The sequence below is a fragment of the Phoenix dactylifera genome, chromosome 11 (genome assembly GCF_051530095.1).
Source record: "Phoenix dactylifera cultivar Ajwa chromosome 11, Ajwa_hap1_PhDact_Kaust_v1.1, whole genome shotgun sequence".
Lineage (NCBI taxonomy): Eukaryota > Viridiplantae > Streptophyta > Magnoliopsida > Arecales > Arecaceae > Phoenix > Phoenix dactylifera.
In genome coordinates this window covers 7,891,403-7,909,499 of record NC_143200.1, presented here as the reverse complement: position 1 = coordinate 7,909,499, position 18,097 = coordinate 7,891,403, and the positions used below count along the sequence as shown (strand labels likewise).

The 18,097-nt window shown below is 36.9% G+C and overlaps 1 protein-coding gene across 5 annotated transcripts in view; it reads left to right on the top strand.

Moving 5' to 3' along the window:
- Positions 1-18,097, top strand: part of LOC103711297 (transportin-1-like) — a 60,759-nt gene that overhangs the window by 27,041 nt on the left and 15,621 nt on the right. For all 5 annotated transcript variants that reach the window (XR_005507409.3, XR_015971111.2, XM_088706729.2 and 2 more), the window contains exons 13-18: positions 2,696-2,809; positions 4,467-4,565; positions 10,049-10,174; positions 10,250-10,324; positions 10,501-10,572; positions 10,681-10,791. Coding sequence is in view for 3 of the 5 variants with exons in the window: in XM_088706729.2 (XP_088562855.2) it covers positions 2,696-2,809; positions 4,467-4,565; positions 10,049-10,174; positions 10,250-10,324; positions 10,501-10,572; positions 10,681-10,791 (597 nt within the window). In the remaining 2 variants the exon portion in view is untranslated. The remainder of the gene's footprint in view (positions 1-2,695; positions 2,810-4,466; positions 4,566-10,048; positions 10,175-10,249; positions 10,325-10,500; positions 10,573-10,680; positions 10,792-18,097) is intronic.

Below are 18,097 nucleotides of genomic sequence, written 5' to 3'. Positions count from 1 at the left end.
CATATAGTGAGAGAGAACTGTGCCAATGCTTTAGCAGTTTCATTTTTAAAAAAGAGCTTCTTATGTCGAACCCCTTTGAGCATGTTTTTTGGAACATGATAAAACAACATTTGTACAGCGTATTCCATTTTCTTATTATTCACCATCAGAAGCAAAGGAAATCCAATAATATGCTAGTTTTTCCTTGAGGACTAACTGACCCCATGCATAAATATAGCAAAGGAGCCATGGACAATCTTTCAGACCCAAATAACTGCATGAATTATAAGGTGAACTTTATGAAAAATGAAAATAATGAGTATTTGTGGCTTGTTACAAAGAGGGATGGACTAAATGATTGAATTTCCTCTCAACTTTGGAGAAAATGAAGTGTGAATCTATGGCTTAAGGTCTGCCCAATTTGGTCTTCTGTTTGCTAGTTTGAAATACCTGATGGCCCTTAATAGGATGAATCCATGAAGAAGGATGCATAACACCAACCCAGAAAGTTGGGTCAAGGCTTGCTGTTTATGGCTGTAATAATTTCTAATAGTTGATTGCAGGTGTATTTTGTAGAAGTTATCTCCAATTTCTGATTCTGAACCTGTCCGGAGTAGTTTGATATAAGACTTTTTTATTCCATGGTCTTCTGGTCTTTAAATGTTTCTGTATGCAGCTTTGAAGGTAAAATACAGAATTTATGAGCCAATCAAACAATGCTGTTTTGTCTACATGAGTTTATTTAATTATAGGTTCATTAGAGAGAGTTAGCAAAAGTCTGCTTTGGTTGTTAGGCTTAGTTACCTAAAGCAGGTCAAATGCTGGCATGGGAAGCTTGTCTTAAAGAATTAAATAAGAAAACACCTAGGAAGCAGGTGCAGGGACGAGTTTCACTGGAGATTCAGAAGCGGGTGCACCACCATAAATGAAAAAATCCTGCTACCAAGAATCTTAAGTGATATAAAATTAACAAAATGAGCAATAACCATGCTGGAATATGGGATTACGCGGAAAAGAGCCAGTGCGAATATCTCTTTTGTTACTACTTTTAAGGTTATATTGGTGAGCAAAGATGGCTTGCACAGCTGATATGTGGCAACTTGCCACAAAAAACAGGTGGCTGAACAATTTCTTTAGTTAACTGCTTGCGAGTATTGAACAAAATTATTGATGCTTTGGGTGATTATAAAAACAACGGAGATATTAATAAGACGAGGCCTTGTGAAGAAGAGGAGATTAGAAGATGGAAGAAAGACCAGGAGGAGGTATAAGATGATGAGTAGCGAAATCCCCACTTCAACAAAATGACAAATTTAATATTTTGTATATCTTAAGTTACAAATTATTTCTGTAAAATCCTTCTCTTCTGTTAGATCCTTCATTATCCTGATCCTAATGGAGCTAAAAATTTGGACCATATATGTGCCTGTAATACCTTAATGACAATATTACTAGATGACATCCTCATAGAAAAAAAAAGACAGAGCAATCAACTCTCGAATAAATTCATTATCAAGTTACAGCTGCAACTTTAACCACTCTTGACTTTTATTAGTATCTGGTCAAGGGCCGTGAAATATCACTTGTAGATGTTGAAAATTGCTTTTCCAAACCAAACAAGAATGTGATTATTGAGGTCCCGTAACCTGGTGAATTGTTGTCTAAATCACTTTTGACCCTTTGATCTATGGATCACTGGGTCTGTACTGCAACAATTATCTCACGATGTGTATTGTTGAAGGACTTGCAGAAACTTGAGCATGTTCTGCTATTTCTTTTAATTTTTGTTTTTCCCTTTTAAATTCCCGAAGTGAAGACTGTATGTGGAACCTCCGGTCTTGGGAAAAGTACATGTTGGTCTTGATTTGGTGCTGGGAAAGTGAATCTTTATCTCGAACAACATTTTGTGTACTCTCTTTCTGCATATATGTTCCCCCTCCTTTCTGTCTGAATATACCTTCCATAAATTCAAAATCAAAAGGAGATATGATCATGCTGGCTGATGGAATTACAGCCGTTCATCAAATATTTCCTCTCTGTTTGTGATCAGTCTTTAGGTAGTATTTTGTTTGTGCTTCCTTTCTTTATACATATACCCCCTTTCATCTTTCTGGAGGGAAGTTTCAAGAGAGTAAATCAAAAGGGGGAATGCATTTGTCAGTTCACATTAGAAGAAAAAAAGCAAAATGGTTGGTAGGATTGCATCTGTTGATCAAATGATTTCTTTGCTATTATCAATCATGTGCATTGCCTTTGCCAGTTACAAAGTTGGATAATTGGATCGAAGCCATATATCAAATATTCCATCAGTTGATGATATGATAATAGTCTGTCAAATATCAATTATATTGTTATGTTCTTTTGCATGTGTTGAGGTCAAGTTTGTTTAATGGGATCAGACCTGTCCACAAAATACTTTGTTGGTTGATGGAATCATAACCATCTATTAGCCTTTTGAGTTGCTCACATGCATCCATGCATCAGACAGCTGTAGTAGCCCATGTCAAATTCATTGGCACATCTCGTTAGCATAGCACATGCTAAACACTAGTCTTTCTATAATCTTTTATAGATCAATATGATTATCTATCTTGTAAATTTCTTTATGCAACCTGTATTTAGCTGATATATTGGTTACATACTTGAAAGCTAATGCTGTAATAGTAGCCTATGTTGAATTCATTGGCATATTTTTAAATTGTTTTAATTTTGGCAGCAAAAGCTACCAACAACAAATGATTCTGTGTGGAAGGAGAGGGAGGCTGCTGTTCTGGCAATTGGTGCCATCGCAGAAGGATGCATTAATGGACTTTACCCTCATCTTCCTGAGGTATTTCTCTGACGATACCCATAGGTGAAAGGATGAGCATTTTAGACTGCTTAATTCATATAGTTTTAATAAGCAAATAGTCATGCCGTATCAACATGAGTTACTATTTACTGTCTACTGGAAAAATTATTGTTATATACATGTATATTATATTATCTTGTTTACATGGCACAATTACTATCTCTTGTTAAAAATTAAAGTTCGTCGTCTCAATACCAGACCCCCTACTGGTGCCCCACTAGCACAGTGTCGGTACGGTATGGTATGAAGTTTTTTTGGCATACCGAGTGTCGATACGATACTCGTACCGAGTACCGGTACCGAACCGGTATGGTACGGTATGTCCTGTACCGTCTGATTCGGGCTGGTACGGCGTACCATATTAAAAATAATCTGCAGCATTAACAGTCGGCCACCATAAGAAAAATAATGCTAAGAGAACATATTTATCCTTTTAAGTCACAATTAGTTGTATGCCCAAAATTTTTGAACTGCTTGCCATATTAGTGTTAGACATCATGTTAGCACCTGGAGTCTTTACATCATGGTACTATTACATATTTTATATATGAATAAATGAATGTGGTTGGTCGAGCATACGAAAAACCGGACCTAATGTTTTGAAAAGAACCTCATGTGGAATGCTGAAGGTGGATGGCTTTGGTAGATATATTTATACTTCAATTCATTAGTCAAAATAAAAAATTTGGAGATCATTGTCAAATTATTTGCTGTTTCCCATGCCCCGTTGAAGATTCCTTTTTGCATTATATTTATGAAGGCCAAAAGAGAGCTTGTGCAACTATTCTAAACTTTTAAGCATGGTAAGCCATATTGTACCATATTGAACTGGCTGGTATGGGGCATACCATACCATACCAGTATATGGTACGGAGGATGTATCAACACTTGGTATGCTGAATTGGCCTCCGTAACGGGCATACCGACATAGTGACAGGGTGGCACCGGTATGGGGCATGGTACTGAGATAACGTATCTTGCTTTTAAGTATTTATTAAATACCATGAATGAGCTCAAAATGCTGATAATTATGGTGAAGACAGCATATGCTGAAGCAGCTGAAAGCATTGTAGCTTTGTAGAATTTTCTGAGATAACAGAAGAGATTGTGGCATGCTCAACAATCATCTTCATTTGTGAAGAAGGGATATTTGCCTGTTGAATGCCAATCCTAATCATTCACTTGGTCATGTGTGGGAACCTAGTCATGAGGAAAATAAACGCAGAAGCTTGATGTCAATACAGCATATGATGAATGCATTGTAGCTATGCAGAAATTTCTAAGATGAGGGACAAGAGATAAGGTGGCACGCTGAGCACTCTTCTTCATTTGTGAAGAATGGACATTTTCCCATCGAACAACAACACTAATCATTCACTTGGTCATGTGCGGGAACCCTCACATGAGGAAAATATGCACAGAAGCTTGAACTCTAGAATGCTACCATTTGTTGCCTTGTTTGCTGAGTAGGCTTGTCAAAATGATTTAATATCATGTGCTGCTTTTCATTTCAGTTCAAATATGTTATCTGGTTTGCTGTATATATGTTAATTAGTTTCGTGCATTTGCTGGCTCTGTTACTCTTAATCGTTGAGGTGTACTATGTAATTGCTGGGCTGTTTGTATTCTGTTGCAGATTATTGCATTCCTTATACCACTTCTGGATGATAAATTTCCTCTTATACGGAGTATCACTTGTTGGACACTTTCCCGTTTTAGCAAGTACATCATTCAGGTGAATATAAGTTGCACCGGATTGGATTGCCTGATATATATACTGTGCTCCATTACAGTCTCTTTTTTATTAATTTCCATTTGTGACTCCAAGAAAGTTGTTTAAGCATTGCCATTTTTTTGCCTCTTTTACTTATAAAATGGATATCACAGGCTTCTAATCAGCTTATTTTATTTTTGATATTCAAGGACAATGTCATCTTTTACTGCTTATTCTAATTTTATAGCATCCTATAGTTGTAAATGGATTGCCATTATGTGTTCAAATGTGATCATTTCCCTATTAGACAACCAATTCTTGTTTAGAAAATATGTGGGTTAAAGGAACTGCAACTTTTATAGGGAAAGAGGAATCTAATTTAAAAATATTCAAGTAGTTGCATAACGTTTTTGGTCTTTTCATGCTTGTTCTTAATGACATACAGTTCCATGGTGCTTCATGTCCATTTGCTGTATCAATAACATCCTTAATCATCTTCCTCAGATTTTGCACTAAGCAATATATCCCTAACAATATGCACCAAGGTCTGCCGGACCGATATTGGGGCTCATGCTGGCCGTCAACCGGTTCGGTATGGTATGGGTATGTGCCTTGCCGTGCCGTGCCGGAGTGTACCGAAACAGGGAGAGGGAGAGGGAGGGGGAGAATAGTATAAGAATTTCTCCACTAGCATGTTTAAACACATTTTAATGCTGGAAGGCCACTGATTTTTTTGAGAGAGTTCCCTAGTGCGTGAATTCTGGAAATACCTAATTAAACTTGTGCCTTTAAGCCATGAAGTTGAAATTGGAATGTCTTATTTCAATCATCCAATCCATTTCTATAATTATACCTTCGGTTCAAGACCAATTAACATCACGTTAAAAGATTTGTATAGATTTTTACTCATTTCAGAAATCTTCTCTATTAATAATTTCTTTTTTTTTAACAAAACACTGGTTACTTTAAATGTTTCAACTTATTTTCTTTAGAATTCAATAACAAACTTCATCGATTATTGCCAAGCTTTTTGCTATGCTTCTTATCTATAACCGGAAAGGAGCTTGGGAAACTTGAAGAAAGTCCACTATCTTGAGGAAAGAGTTCTAAGTGGGTCTTCTTATGAACAGGTGGCTCTATTTGGTGCTCTAGTTAGCCTTTTGACATGACAAAGCAATGATATAGTGATGACATGAATATATTTTTTTTCTTATTCGTAGCTTTACATTTGATGCCGAACTTTATAGGTGGTATTGTAGAATAGGCTGATATCTACCGATAATGCTTTTGTACACTAAATGCTAATGATCGTGGTTGATGCTAGGCACCTCACCTACTTGCTATGGTTGATGGTTTCTGTAAAATGACAATGATTTTCATATAATTGTTGTTGGGTGTAATTGTAGTTTGGTGAGTTCGAGATACCTTATTAAGAAACCAAGAAACTTAGAATAGATCTTTATCTCAATTCTCAAATAATACTTTCCAAAATATACTTTGACCACATTTGGTTCTTCTCTAGAATTGGGGGTGGAAATGGGTATTAGTTTCCCATTCCAGCCTATTCCCATATTTAGCAATTCACTTGGACACTTGAATGGTGATTCCAACGGTATCTGTTTCCTAGAAAAGCGGTAAAACCACACTTGAGGGGTCTTTGGTATCTTTTTCCCTAGTGTTTGATATATTTGTACCAATAAAATGAGTTTCTTACTTATGATATTTATAATATTTGTTAATACAAGTTACACATCGAAGGTATTCTTTTTGATAGATACATAGAAGATATGTCATAGTAATATGTTGTCTACTGGATAATATAATATTATAAATATTTCTATGCCAATATTATTATACAGAATGTAATTTATAATCATATAATATCAATATTATATATTATTATATAAGAGATGGACTATGCTCCTCAATAATGGGAAATCCAATTCGAAGATTCACAATGTTGATCATGATTATATCATTAAAAATGCCTAGAAACCAAATATCCCAAATTTTGGCCGTTTCTAACCTATGCACCACGTGGACATAAAAATAGATGGTTTCTATTGTGCTAGTATGCTAAAATAAATGATGAATTGTTTAAATTGAGAATCCGCCTTATTGTTATGATCTACATATCTTAAAATGTGTATAGATCAAAAATCAATAGATTTTCATGCTTAGATTATATCAAAATATAGTTTTATAGTATTTTAACCAAGATATGCTGAACCGACCGGAATTGGTCGGTTCAACCTGTACCGAACCGGTGCGGATGTGCACAGGTACGGTACAGCGTATAAAAATGGATTCCGGTCGGTTCAGCCTGTACCGAACTGGTGCGGATGTGCACCGGTACGGTACAGCGTATAAAAACGGTTCCGACCCAAACTGGGTTGGAACCGGTTGGTTCCGTACTTGTACCAATGCATCGGTACGGTCGGTTTGGCGAACCTTGATTTTAACCCTTCATTTTTGCGCCCTTATAATGGATCAATAGAAAATTCCTAAAATTCCTTATAAGGTGTTTCCATTATTGGCTTCGTAATAGAAAGTAAAGATCTTAGAAAAGTTTGAATCAATGGGTTCTAATAATTCATGAAAGATATTATCATATTCACACATTTCAATTATATTGAAATCTATAAACCCTTTTTTTTGTAGAGGCCACCTAAATTTATAAATTTTGATTTTTAGACATTTTTAGTGGTTTATATCCTAATTAATGGTGCGGATCTTCCATTTGGATGCACTATTATTGATTTTTGAAACGAAAGTAGATATCGTCTGCTCTTGAAATAGTTCGTCTCATTATAGAACATAATGGTATCAATCATTATAAAATATTGGTATTATATATTACTACAATTATTATTACTGTAATATAGATGTATTCTATTGTACATTTTATATATAGTATATTACAGAACTCATTGAATTATATATAATATTATATTTTATCATCAATATTCATCATCATTAGTAATATTAGTACATAATAATAACATTTACATTAGCAAAATTAAAATTATTAGTATTATATTATAATATAATAATATGCTATCATATTATTTTATTTTCTATTTTGTTATTTTTATTATTAAATTGTATTTTATAATTATGATGATTCTATAATTACCACACTATTACAGTAATATGTCATTATATTCTAATTATGTTATATATCATATACTAAATTGCATTATATTATGTTATTTCTATTATATTATCTTTTATAATCATCATAAAGTACTCATTCCTAATATTTCCCGGGATTGGATATTCAGAGAATGAGATAACCATGATTTCCACTCTTGGCAACCAAAGATGACATTTAAGTGATTAATTAGTTAATGAATGTTGTTCTAGTGCTATCCAATGCTGGCCGAGCTTTGTGTATAGATTATAGAGATCTATAGAGTAATGTCGGATGGCTACAACTGCAAGCTAATTTTGGTTACAACACCACAATTATTAGTAATGACGAAAATGAGTTCATGTAATGGTTAGACATGAAGGGGCAACAGTGGTGATGCAAAGGATTTGTGAAGATACTTATTATATGAACAAATTTATCATATGATTATCTGCATGTGATAAAAAATGTTTTATTATTTAGTTTTTCTGTTTAATTAACAATTTGTTAGTTTATTCTTCATTCTAAGGACCTTGGTGGAAAGCGTTCATAGGTCAAGGGTATAAATTGGTAATAGTTCCAGGCACTATGATGGGACAACGCACGTTATAAGGATTTGCTTTGAAAGTCAATTGACAACTAATGTTTGACTGCTTGTAGTATATCTTCATGAGGTGATCCATTTTGAGTATGGATATATGCATGACTCATATAGTCCAATGAAAAATAGAAGGGAGAAAGAGAAGGTGTGACCAACAGAAAAGAGACAGGCTCGGGGGCTCATTTACCCACAAGAAAGGCGTATTTTGACTCTCATGCTAGCTTCAAATGATCTTTCAAGTTCATCACCTTTTTCGAAGAAAAAGATAGATAATGGCCATCAATAATTCATTAAGAGCACGAATTGAGGTGAAGATAAGACTTGAACTCATATCTCTTGTATCAACACCAAATGACTTTACCAACTCGACCAGCTCGTATTCCCTCACACTTCATAGCAAATGTTGATCTCATTTCTCTTACCATGCAATGGTGTTCATAGTGTATCCTTGTAAATCGGAGTACTCAAGGCCAACCACCTCCTAAGTGCCTATATAGCAGTTCCAATGCGATGCCTTAAACTGCTCGTTCTTCTCTTCTACATAATCTTATTATTGACTAAAAACCGAGATTTATTGCAATACAGGTATGACCAATTAGTGGTTCCATAGGAATAATTCCTTTCAAATTTTCTATTTCTCAACACCACCTCTCATTAGCTACCCCATGGATCCATTACAAATTCATGGATCGACCCATGGATTTTTATTTCCATTGTATGGCATGCCTTATACATGTCATGTGAAGAAAACGGATGGTTACTCTATTTTATCATGGAATAATTATTCTTTTTCATCTTTGGATCCTAAATGATGCATGTGAACACAATTACCTCCTCTGTTGCATTCTTTGACCACTCTATATGTACTCTATAATGGATTTTTGAGACGCTTATCATGGATCCAAAATTAATGCATGCTAATGCATGCATTGATGATGAGTTATTCTCGTTCGCATCTTTGATAACTAAAATAACCTTCTATCTGGGGAACAATTTTTGTAAACTTCAAATTAAGGTTTGCAGAATCGTCCCGAACACCCGGCTCCGGCGTTCCAGGCCGTACCGGCGGCGGATCGGGACGGTTTCGCCATTGAAATCGAGACGCCTCGTCGGAGGGGAAGGAGAAGAAGAAAAGAGAGAGAGAGAGGAAGAGAGGCCGGCGGGGAGATGTGGAGGCGGGGCTCCGCCTCCTTCGCGCGGAGGATCCCTGGCTTTCGTCGGCCGGCAACGGCCGGCCTCTCTCTTCCCTCTCCCTCCCTCCCCCACTCCCTCTCTCTTTTCCTTTCTCGTCCCCCCTCTCCCCCGCCGTAGAGGATGTGTCGGCACGGGCCCGTACCGACTCGTCCTGCCGGACAACCGGTACGGTGCCCGGTACCGGTTCCGCCGTTCTTGCTTCAAACTATTATCTAGTATTGCTTTTTCGTATATTATTATTCAGGTAGTTTGGCTTCATATTTACCTTATTTTTACTGGTGTGTGTCTCTTGAATCGATGTATTGTTGGTTTCATTTCTTAGTAGGGAGACTGTATTGTTTCTCATTTGCATCTCTGACAACATTAAAATAGCCTTTTATCTGGTGAACATTTTTTGTAAACTTCAAACCATTATCTGGTATTGCTTTTGCATATATTGTTATTCTGGTAGTTTGGCTTCATATTGACCTTCTTTTTACTAGTGTATGTGTCTTGAATTCGTGTATTGTTGTTTTCATGGTCTTAGGAGGGAAACTGTATGGTCGTTCTCCTGATTATATTTACTTGATAATGCAGGGCATTGGTCATCAAAATGGTTATGAACAATTTGATAAAGTTCTCATGGGTCTGCTTAGAAGGATATTGGATACTAATAAGCGAGTGCAGGAGGCTGCTTGCTCAGCTTTTGCAACTCTTGAAGAGGTTCTTTCTGCAGTTATGAATTGATAATTATCCTTTACATTCTAATTTATGTGTACGATGTCTTGCTGCTAGCAGGAGGCTGCAGAAGAATTGGCACCACACCTGGAAATCATTTTGCAGCACCTCTTATGTGCTTATAGGAAATACCAGGTCTGTTTTTAGCTTTTACTTGCTTTGAACTCATTATTATGTTAGCTAGGTCATATGTCAAGCAGTACCATGGAAGTTATGAATTAATGCATTTATGTGAATCTTTCAAATTTCCAAGTCACTCAACTAACTTTTGCATACCCTGTCTATGGTTTGTTTTCTTTTTCCACAACTAGAGACGGAACCTCCGGATTGTCTATGATGCTATTGGTACTCTTGCAGATGCAGTTGGGGGAGAATTAAATCAGGTATTGGCATTTTTAACATAGTAACATATACTTTTTCTTTTTTCTTGCTATCAAGAATCTGGACTTAAATGAGGAACTTATTCTTGAGATTGTGGTGCTCATTGGCAGCCGAAGTATCTTGATATTTTGATGCCTCCCTTAATCTCAAAGTGGCAGCAACTTTCAAATAGTGACAAAGATCTATTTCCGTTGCTTGAGTGCTTTACTTCTATAGCACAGGTATCATTTCTCTTCCTAATTGTCTATAAAACTTATCAATAAAATTTTACATGTTTCACATCCTGTTTAAAACTTTCCATTATAGTGGATCTGACTAAGTGGCAATTATCTTAAATGGCATATGAAGGGTTGAAAACTGGATTTCAATATTATAGTAGATCCAGCAGTTTCGAAGATTGTGATCAAACATTAAGTAAAAATTAACAAACATGGAACATAAACATAATATGAGAAAGAAAAATTAAAAAAGAAAGTTGAGAGTACTATGGGTCAATTGAATTAAATGGGGCATCATGCTACAGTATATGTTTTTTAGGAGTTCATTTGCAATGTTTCTAGTTTGAATTACCGGAATTGTTTAGTAAAGAAATAAAAGAATTGAAAAAGAAAATTAGAATTTACTAGTACAATTGTGTGAGATGTCTTAGTCATTGAGCCTACCGAAGTGGTAAATCATACAATGTTGTTTATATGATAAAAAAGAAGTGTCTATTAATCAGTAATAATTATTTGCTTTTTTAATTCTCTTAAAAATTATGAATTACTGGAGCATCACGTATGAATGAAAACAGCTATATGCCCTGCTTTGTCATTAAAAGATCCAAATATGCTTGCATGCCCTGGCAGAATTCAGTTCAAGAATAAAGCAGCCATGGGGAGTGGAATAAGCCTTATGCCAGCCAAATAGGCTTTAAAAGATAGGCATAAGCTTGGACATACTGTACCCCAACTTTGGGGAACCATGAAATATAAGATTAAGGATGTACGTGGGCTGGAGTGGAGAGTTCAAGGAAGTTAGAAAATGGGTTATAAAAGCAAAGAAAAAACTGGGATAGAAAAGTGATCGAACTTCTTCAAAAGAGAGGAGGGAAAGAAGGGAAAATCAAGAGCTGATGTGGGGAAAAAGTTTTTGCACATACATTTGTAAGTTGAACATGCGAGACCTGTTTTGAGCTTGAAAGCCAAAGAAGAAAAGGAAGAAGGAAAACTAGAGAAAGAAATGGTGGAAAATTGTAGAGAAAATAAAAAATACATATGGTAGTTGATGGGAAGGGTCAATGTTAAAGTCAACTGAAAAGTATTTAGGTTTGTCTATCAATGAGTCCCACAGACCTGGATCAATATACCTAGGCCATGGGAATGGGTCCTAAGTAGATCGATAAAACATTTTAGATTTGGTTTGTGTCTAGTAGAAGTGTAATTGACCCTTGATCCATTAATTTGTCCAGTATATATGTAACTTCACATTTCCTATAGAATTTACTATTGTCGTTTAAAACCATGTCATCAATTGGTTGTTTTCAGGGAATGAATGTTTGAGCTTAGCAAATGCTGATACATGCTTAAGACCCAGACTTGGACTTGATTTGTACACCATCCAAACCTGATGACTTTCAGATAGTGTCTTAAATCAGACCCAATCTTTAGACCTAATGGTTCTTTTGAAATCTCTCCTGCCTGAACCTGGATTTGGACCTCGATTTGGCCCCAACCTGGCCATTGGATGGGTAGGATTTGGATCAAAGTTTAGATCCAAACTCCTATGGTCCAGGTTCAGGGTGGGTGGTCACATGTACTACCCAATAGCACCCCAAATTTAGGGTGATTGCTCTTGTCAGATTATATGGTTCTTAGTTTGGCGGATTGTTCTTAGTAGAGTTGGGCATTGGGCCGGGCCGCCCACGGCCCGGCACGAAGAGGGCCGTGCCTGGCACGGCCCGATAGCTACAGTGCCGGGCCGTGCCCGGCACGGCCCATTTAAAGGGGCCGTGCCGGGTCACAGGTTACTGGCCCGCGGGCCGACCCAGGCATGGCCCGCTTCGGGCCTGGGCCGGCACGGCCTGCTCTAGGCCCGCGGGCCAGCCCGGCACGGCCCATCAGGGCCTGGGCCGGGCTGGCCCGCGGGCTTGGCACGGTCCGGGCCTGGGCCCGGCCCGGCCCGATAAAAATTAATGCTTCATAAATTTTTTTAATAAATTAATAAATATTGAAAACTAAGGATTTATGAATATAAAGCCACCTTAATGGTGGGGGGTTTGGCATAGACCCCTACCAGTTTATTAATTTAAATCAAAATGGTACATGAAGGGAGGTTTGGACCTTGGTCTGACCTCCAGAATACAATAAGAAAGGGGCCAAAGGGCCGAGGTTTGGACCTTGGTCTGATCTCCAGAATACAATAAAAATGTACAATTATAAAAAATTAAGAAATCTTACTAATCATCAGTGATTCAGTGAATCAGTATTCACTCTTCAGTCTTCAGTAGTGTTTGTATCATCATCATCAGAGGATGTTGTATTATGTCCACCTTTATCTTGAAGTCTTGCCTCAGCATCCAACCAATCTTTGAAGCAGAGAAGCATCTCCACCGTTTCGCCCGTCATCCTTCTCTTTTCGTCAAGAACACGCCGACCTGCACTAAAAGCGGATTCCGATGCTACCGTGGACATCGGCACGGCTAAAATATCGCGTGCAATTGCAGACATAACAGGATATTGATTTCTAACACTCTTCCACCAAGATAATACATCTAGATTCTCTATTTGATTTTCATCATATGCAGACTGAAGATTATTTCGTAAATAAAATTCTAGTTCACTACTTAAAGATGAAGAAGATGAAGATAAACTTGAAGCATGTGTGTGTCTTCTCTATGCAATGAATGAAAAAATAGATGACGAACGAGAACTACTAGAAGAAGGAATAGAGGTTTGTATTTGTGTTCTAGATCCACGAATTTTTTCATCATATATAGCATAAATATCATAAAGAAGTTGTTTTACCTCATTTTTAGCAGGTTCAGGATCTTTAATCATATTTTCACAGTATGCATCAAGTAAAATTAGCACGCCATTTAATTTAACTCTAGGAACAAATACAGCAGCTAAGTTATGCATAGGACATATCTTGTCCCAATACTCATTCCATTTAGATTCCATTAGGTCAATAATAGGCATTAAAACATCATCATATCTATGTTCTGCAAATTTTTGACTAATTATATATGCTTGTTGTAAAAATGAACATGAAGTTGGATAATAAATACCAGAAAGAACATTGGTAGCATTATAAAAACTAAGCAAAAAATCTTCCAAAATTTTTTCTTTATTCTAATCAGTTTCAGTCAATGTAAAGCCTAATCCACGATCATTAATATATGCACTTAATAAGTTTCTATATGGGTATGCATCATGTATCATGCTATATATTGAGTTCCAACGAGTAATTACATCAAGTTTAAATTTTTTAAAACGTTTACCATGATTTATACATAGTTCCTTAAATTCTTGAAGTCTTGATCTTGAAGCATGAATAAAAGAAACTGCATTTCTAATTTTACCAATCACATCTTGAATCATACCCATGCCAGCTTGAACAGAAAGATTTAAGATATGACATGCACATCTAATATGCAATAAATTTCCATCTAACATGGGATGCAATGAGTCTTTTAATAATGCAACAGCAGAATTATTATTAGATGCATTATCAAAAGTAATAGACATAATTTTATCATTAATATTATATGAACATGCAGTTTGATAAATGATATTTGAAATTTGTTGCCCAGAATGTGGAAAATCAAAAGCACGAAAAGCAAGAATACGTTTATTTAATTGCCAATCATTATCAATATAATGAGCAGTAATGGCAATAAAACAATTACTACCTGCAGATGCTGACCAAATATCAGAAGTTAATAAAATTTTTACATTTAAAGTAGAAAGTGATTCAATTAAACTTTGTTTCATTGCTAAAAAGTTAGTCATAGCTACTCTTCTAAATGTACGCCTACTAGTTCTTTTGTAAGCAGGTTGTAGGTTTAATTGAACATATTCTTCAAAATTAAAAGATTCACATAAACTAAAAGGTAATTCATCCTTAACTATCCATTTTACAAGTGCTTTTCTTTGATTTTCATGATTATATGCAAAATTACCTACAAGTAATCCCCCTTGTATATTAAGGGTACTTTGAGTTTGAGCATGAGAATCATGCATCCTATGACTCTCTTGATGTCTTTTTAAATGCCCTGTTCCCCCACTACTACTACAACTATAAAGTTTGGCACATTTTTTACATTTAGCTTTCCAGACTCCATCAACCATAACTCTATTAAATTCAGTCCATACAGCACTAGTCCTCTTACGAGAAGAGGTTTGATCTTCACTCGGTTCACTAGTTCTAGAGGAACTAGGAACATGGGGTTGGGGATTAGTTTCTTCTCCCTCAGAAACAGGAGGAATGTCAAACTGACTTTTCTCAAAAGATGACATATCTAAATTGATGAATTAAAAAAATAAAAACTAACCACAAGGAGGATTGGAGGAATTGAGTAGAGGGTCGGAGGGCAGAGGCAGAGCCGCAGAGCCGAGATTCTGAGCTTCCTCTTGTGCTCTCAACAGGAGTGACCTTCTCTTCTCAACAGGAACCTCCTCTTGTGTAGCACTTGAACACTTGCTAAATGCAAACTAAAAATTAAATTGCTAGAAGAGCACTTTAGAAGAGAGAAATAATAGTATTAGAGAAGGAGAGAATAGTTGGTTTGGTGTGGTGAGAATGAGGGAGGAAAGGGCTATTTATAGAAGCCCAAATTTTTTTTCCCAAAATACCCCTCAATTCAGCCGTTATTGGACTGTTGGGAGGGGTAAAACCGACTTTTTCCCAAAATAGTCGTTGGAAACGGCTATTTTCCTCACCCCTCACCGTTGCGGGCACGGCCCGTTTGGAGCCGTTGCGGGCCGTGCCTGGCACGGCCCGTTTGCACCCGTTACGGGCCGTGCCTGGCACGGCCCGTTTGCACCCGTTACGGGCCGTGCCTGGCACGGCCCGTGGCGTGCCGTGCCCGGCCCGGCCCGCCAATAGACGGGCCGGGGGCCGGGCCGGGCTTCCTTTTGCGCCCGCGACGGGCCGTGCCGGCACGGCCCGCTTCATAAGCGGGCCGGGCCAGGCACGGCCCGTTTAGACCTTGGGCCCAGTGGGCCTGGGCCGGGCCGGGCCGGCACGGCCCGATGCCCAACACTAGTTCTTAGCCAATTCAAATGAGTCTTAGATCTTTCTTAAAACAAGAAAATAAGGGGAGAATAGGTATGAGAAGGAGGGGAGGGGCAAACAAATATTAGATGCAATCTGGAGCTGTAAGGCTCCACATGAAGTGCACTATCGATTGATCCGAGGAATGATCAATTAATTAATATGAGGGTTCTATTCATTCATTGGAGTGAACACTTCCAAATTTGATTAGATTGTTTACACATATTGATCTGAGAGTGAGATTTGAGAAGCCTATAATGAGAGGAAAAGGTCCTCTTAATTGATTTTTTGATATGAGTTTAGCAATTACTAGGAGCAAGGTTCGCCGTTCCGGTGTGTATCACCCCATATCAGACATACTGTGCTGTGCCAATACTGAACCAAAATGGTATGGGAGATGTAATGAGTCTCGGTGTGCTGAATTGACCACCGTATCGTGCATACTGACACTATATCAGCATGGTACCGACACGAGGTCCAGTACCAAGATTGCGAACCTTGACCAAGAGCAAGGTTGGTTGATTATAGCATTGATTCGGTGAAAGTTCTCAGCTAGAGTATGTCAAAAGGTTGGAAATATGAGAATTATATCAAGTAGTCAGCTTATTGTGATGCTTTGCAGATTGCCTGGGCTTTTAGTGAATATCTGCAGCACAGTGGTGGGCTCTGATGCTACTGTAGCTTTTAGAAGTAAATGAAGGAAAGTTTGAAGGTATACTCTCATGTGGACATCACGTTAATTGCTTACATGATAAAACATAGTTTTGGTTAAAACATTACTTAAATTAAATTCTCATTCAAGTATGTTTTTTTTTCCTGTCACAGCAACTAGTGTCAAGCCTACGGCTTGGATGTCCAGATTTTTGGAAGTTGTCGGTTAGTATGTAAAGATGGAGAAGACCTTAAAATTTTTAGCAGTGCAGAAGTAATTCCTGTGGTTTAAGTTATCCCACATCCTGCCATTCCAGCGCAAATAACCATGACAAAAATATTCTCTAAGAAATTTGGTTTCCATCCAATCTGTCTCTCTTAATGATTATTTAGCTAAATTATAATGATAAGATGAGAAAAGAGTAGAATAGCTGATTTACGTAATTATACGAGGAATACGTATGTGAAATGATGCTCTCTTTTTACATCAGAAGAAAATGAGGGTAGGGTAAATTCTTTCTGAGGATGACTTATTTCTGTTCTGCAATCACGACATTAAACACTCAGTTGTGTACTATTATCAACATTATCTTCTTAAGTTTAACATAGAGCTAAAATAATAATCTTATTCAATATAGGACTCATGAAGACCGATTTCTAAAATTTTAATTTGTAAAAAATAGCTTCATACATTGAGAATGAAATCTTTATTTGAGGGCTAGAGTACCAGCTGCTACTACATTAGCTTTGCCATTATAAATTCTGTTTATGTTCTAATTACATTAAAAAAATGAATAAACCAAATTTTACCGGTACCTTCAGTTTGCGGGGATGATCAGGATCAAGTTACTTCATTAGTTCATGCAGATGAAACTTCTTAAAAGTGTGATAGTTACTGTGGTCATAAAGTTTCTCAGCCACAGGATATTTTTGATCAAGTATCTCTGATTTGGCTTTTGTTTAACAGTTTAAAGGCCTTTTTCTGAAAAAAATATTCTTCACAGTCTAGCCTATATATTATTGATTATTAAAATTAAAGTTAGCCAGATTGTTGTGTAGCTAATTAGGGTAGTAATGTCAAATTATATGCAATGTAGTTAGTTCAAAATTTCTATCGACATTACTACTGACTATTGAAGTCCTCATATGCATTTTGTAACTTTTCTCATGATGCAATCTTGCCTCCACCTAAACTTCTCTTTAATAAAATTGGGTGGGATTTTCCCTCCCCTTCCATCATAAGAAACAGGAAAAAAGGAATCATCTCAATGTGTATAATTTTTTTCTGTGCCATCTCCGTCAGCATATGGTTCATGAATGCATAACTAGGTAGTTAATGCATGAAACTCTAGCAGGTAGTGATTCTATTTGAAAAAGTTCATGGAGTTGAATTAGTGGAAAAGGGTGATAAAATGAGTCATTCTAGAAATTTTAAAAAGAGAAGTTCCAAAAGTTAGCATAGTTATATATTCTAGGAAGGTATGCATGGAGTTGGTCTTATGCTTCACTCTTTTTTGATTCTCCCTTACACTCTGGCTCTCCGTGGCTTTGTGTAGGGCTAGCAATTGAGCAAGCTGTTTGCAAACTAGCTCGAGTTAGACTCGAAATTTGGCTCGAGCT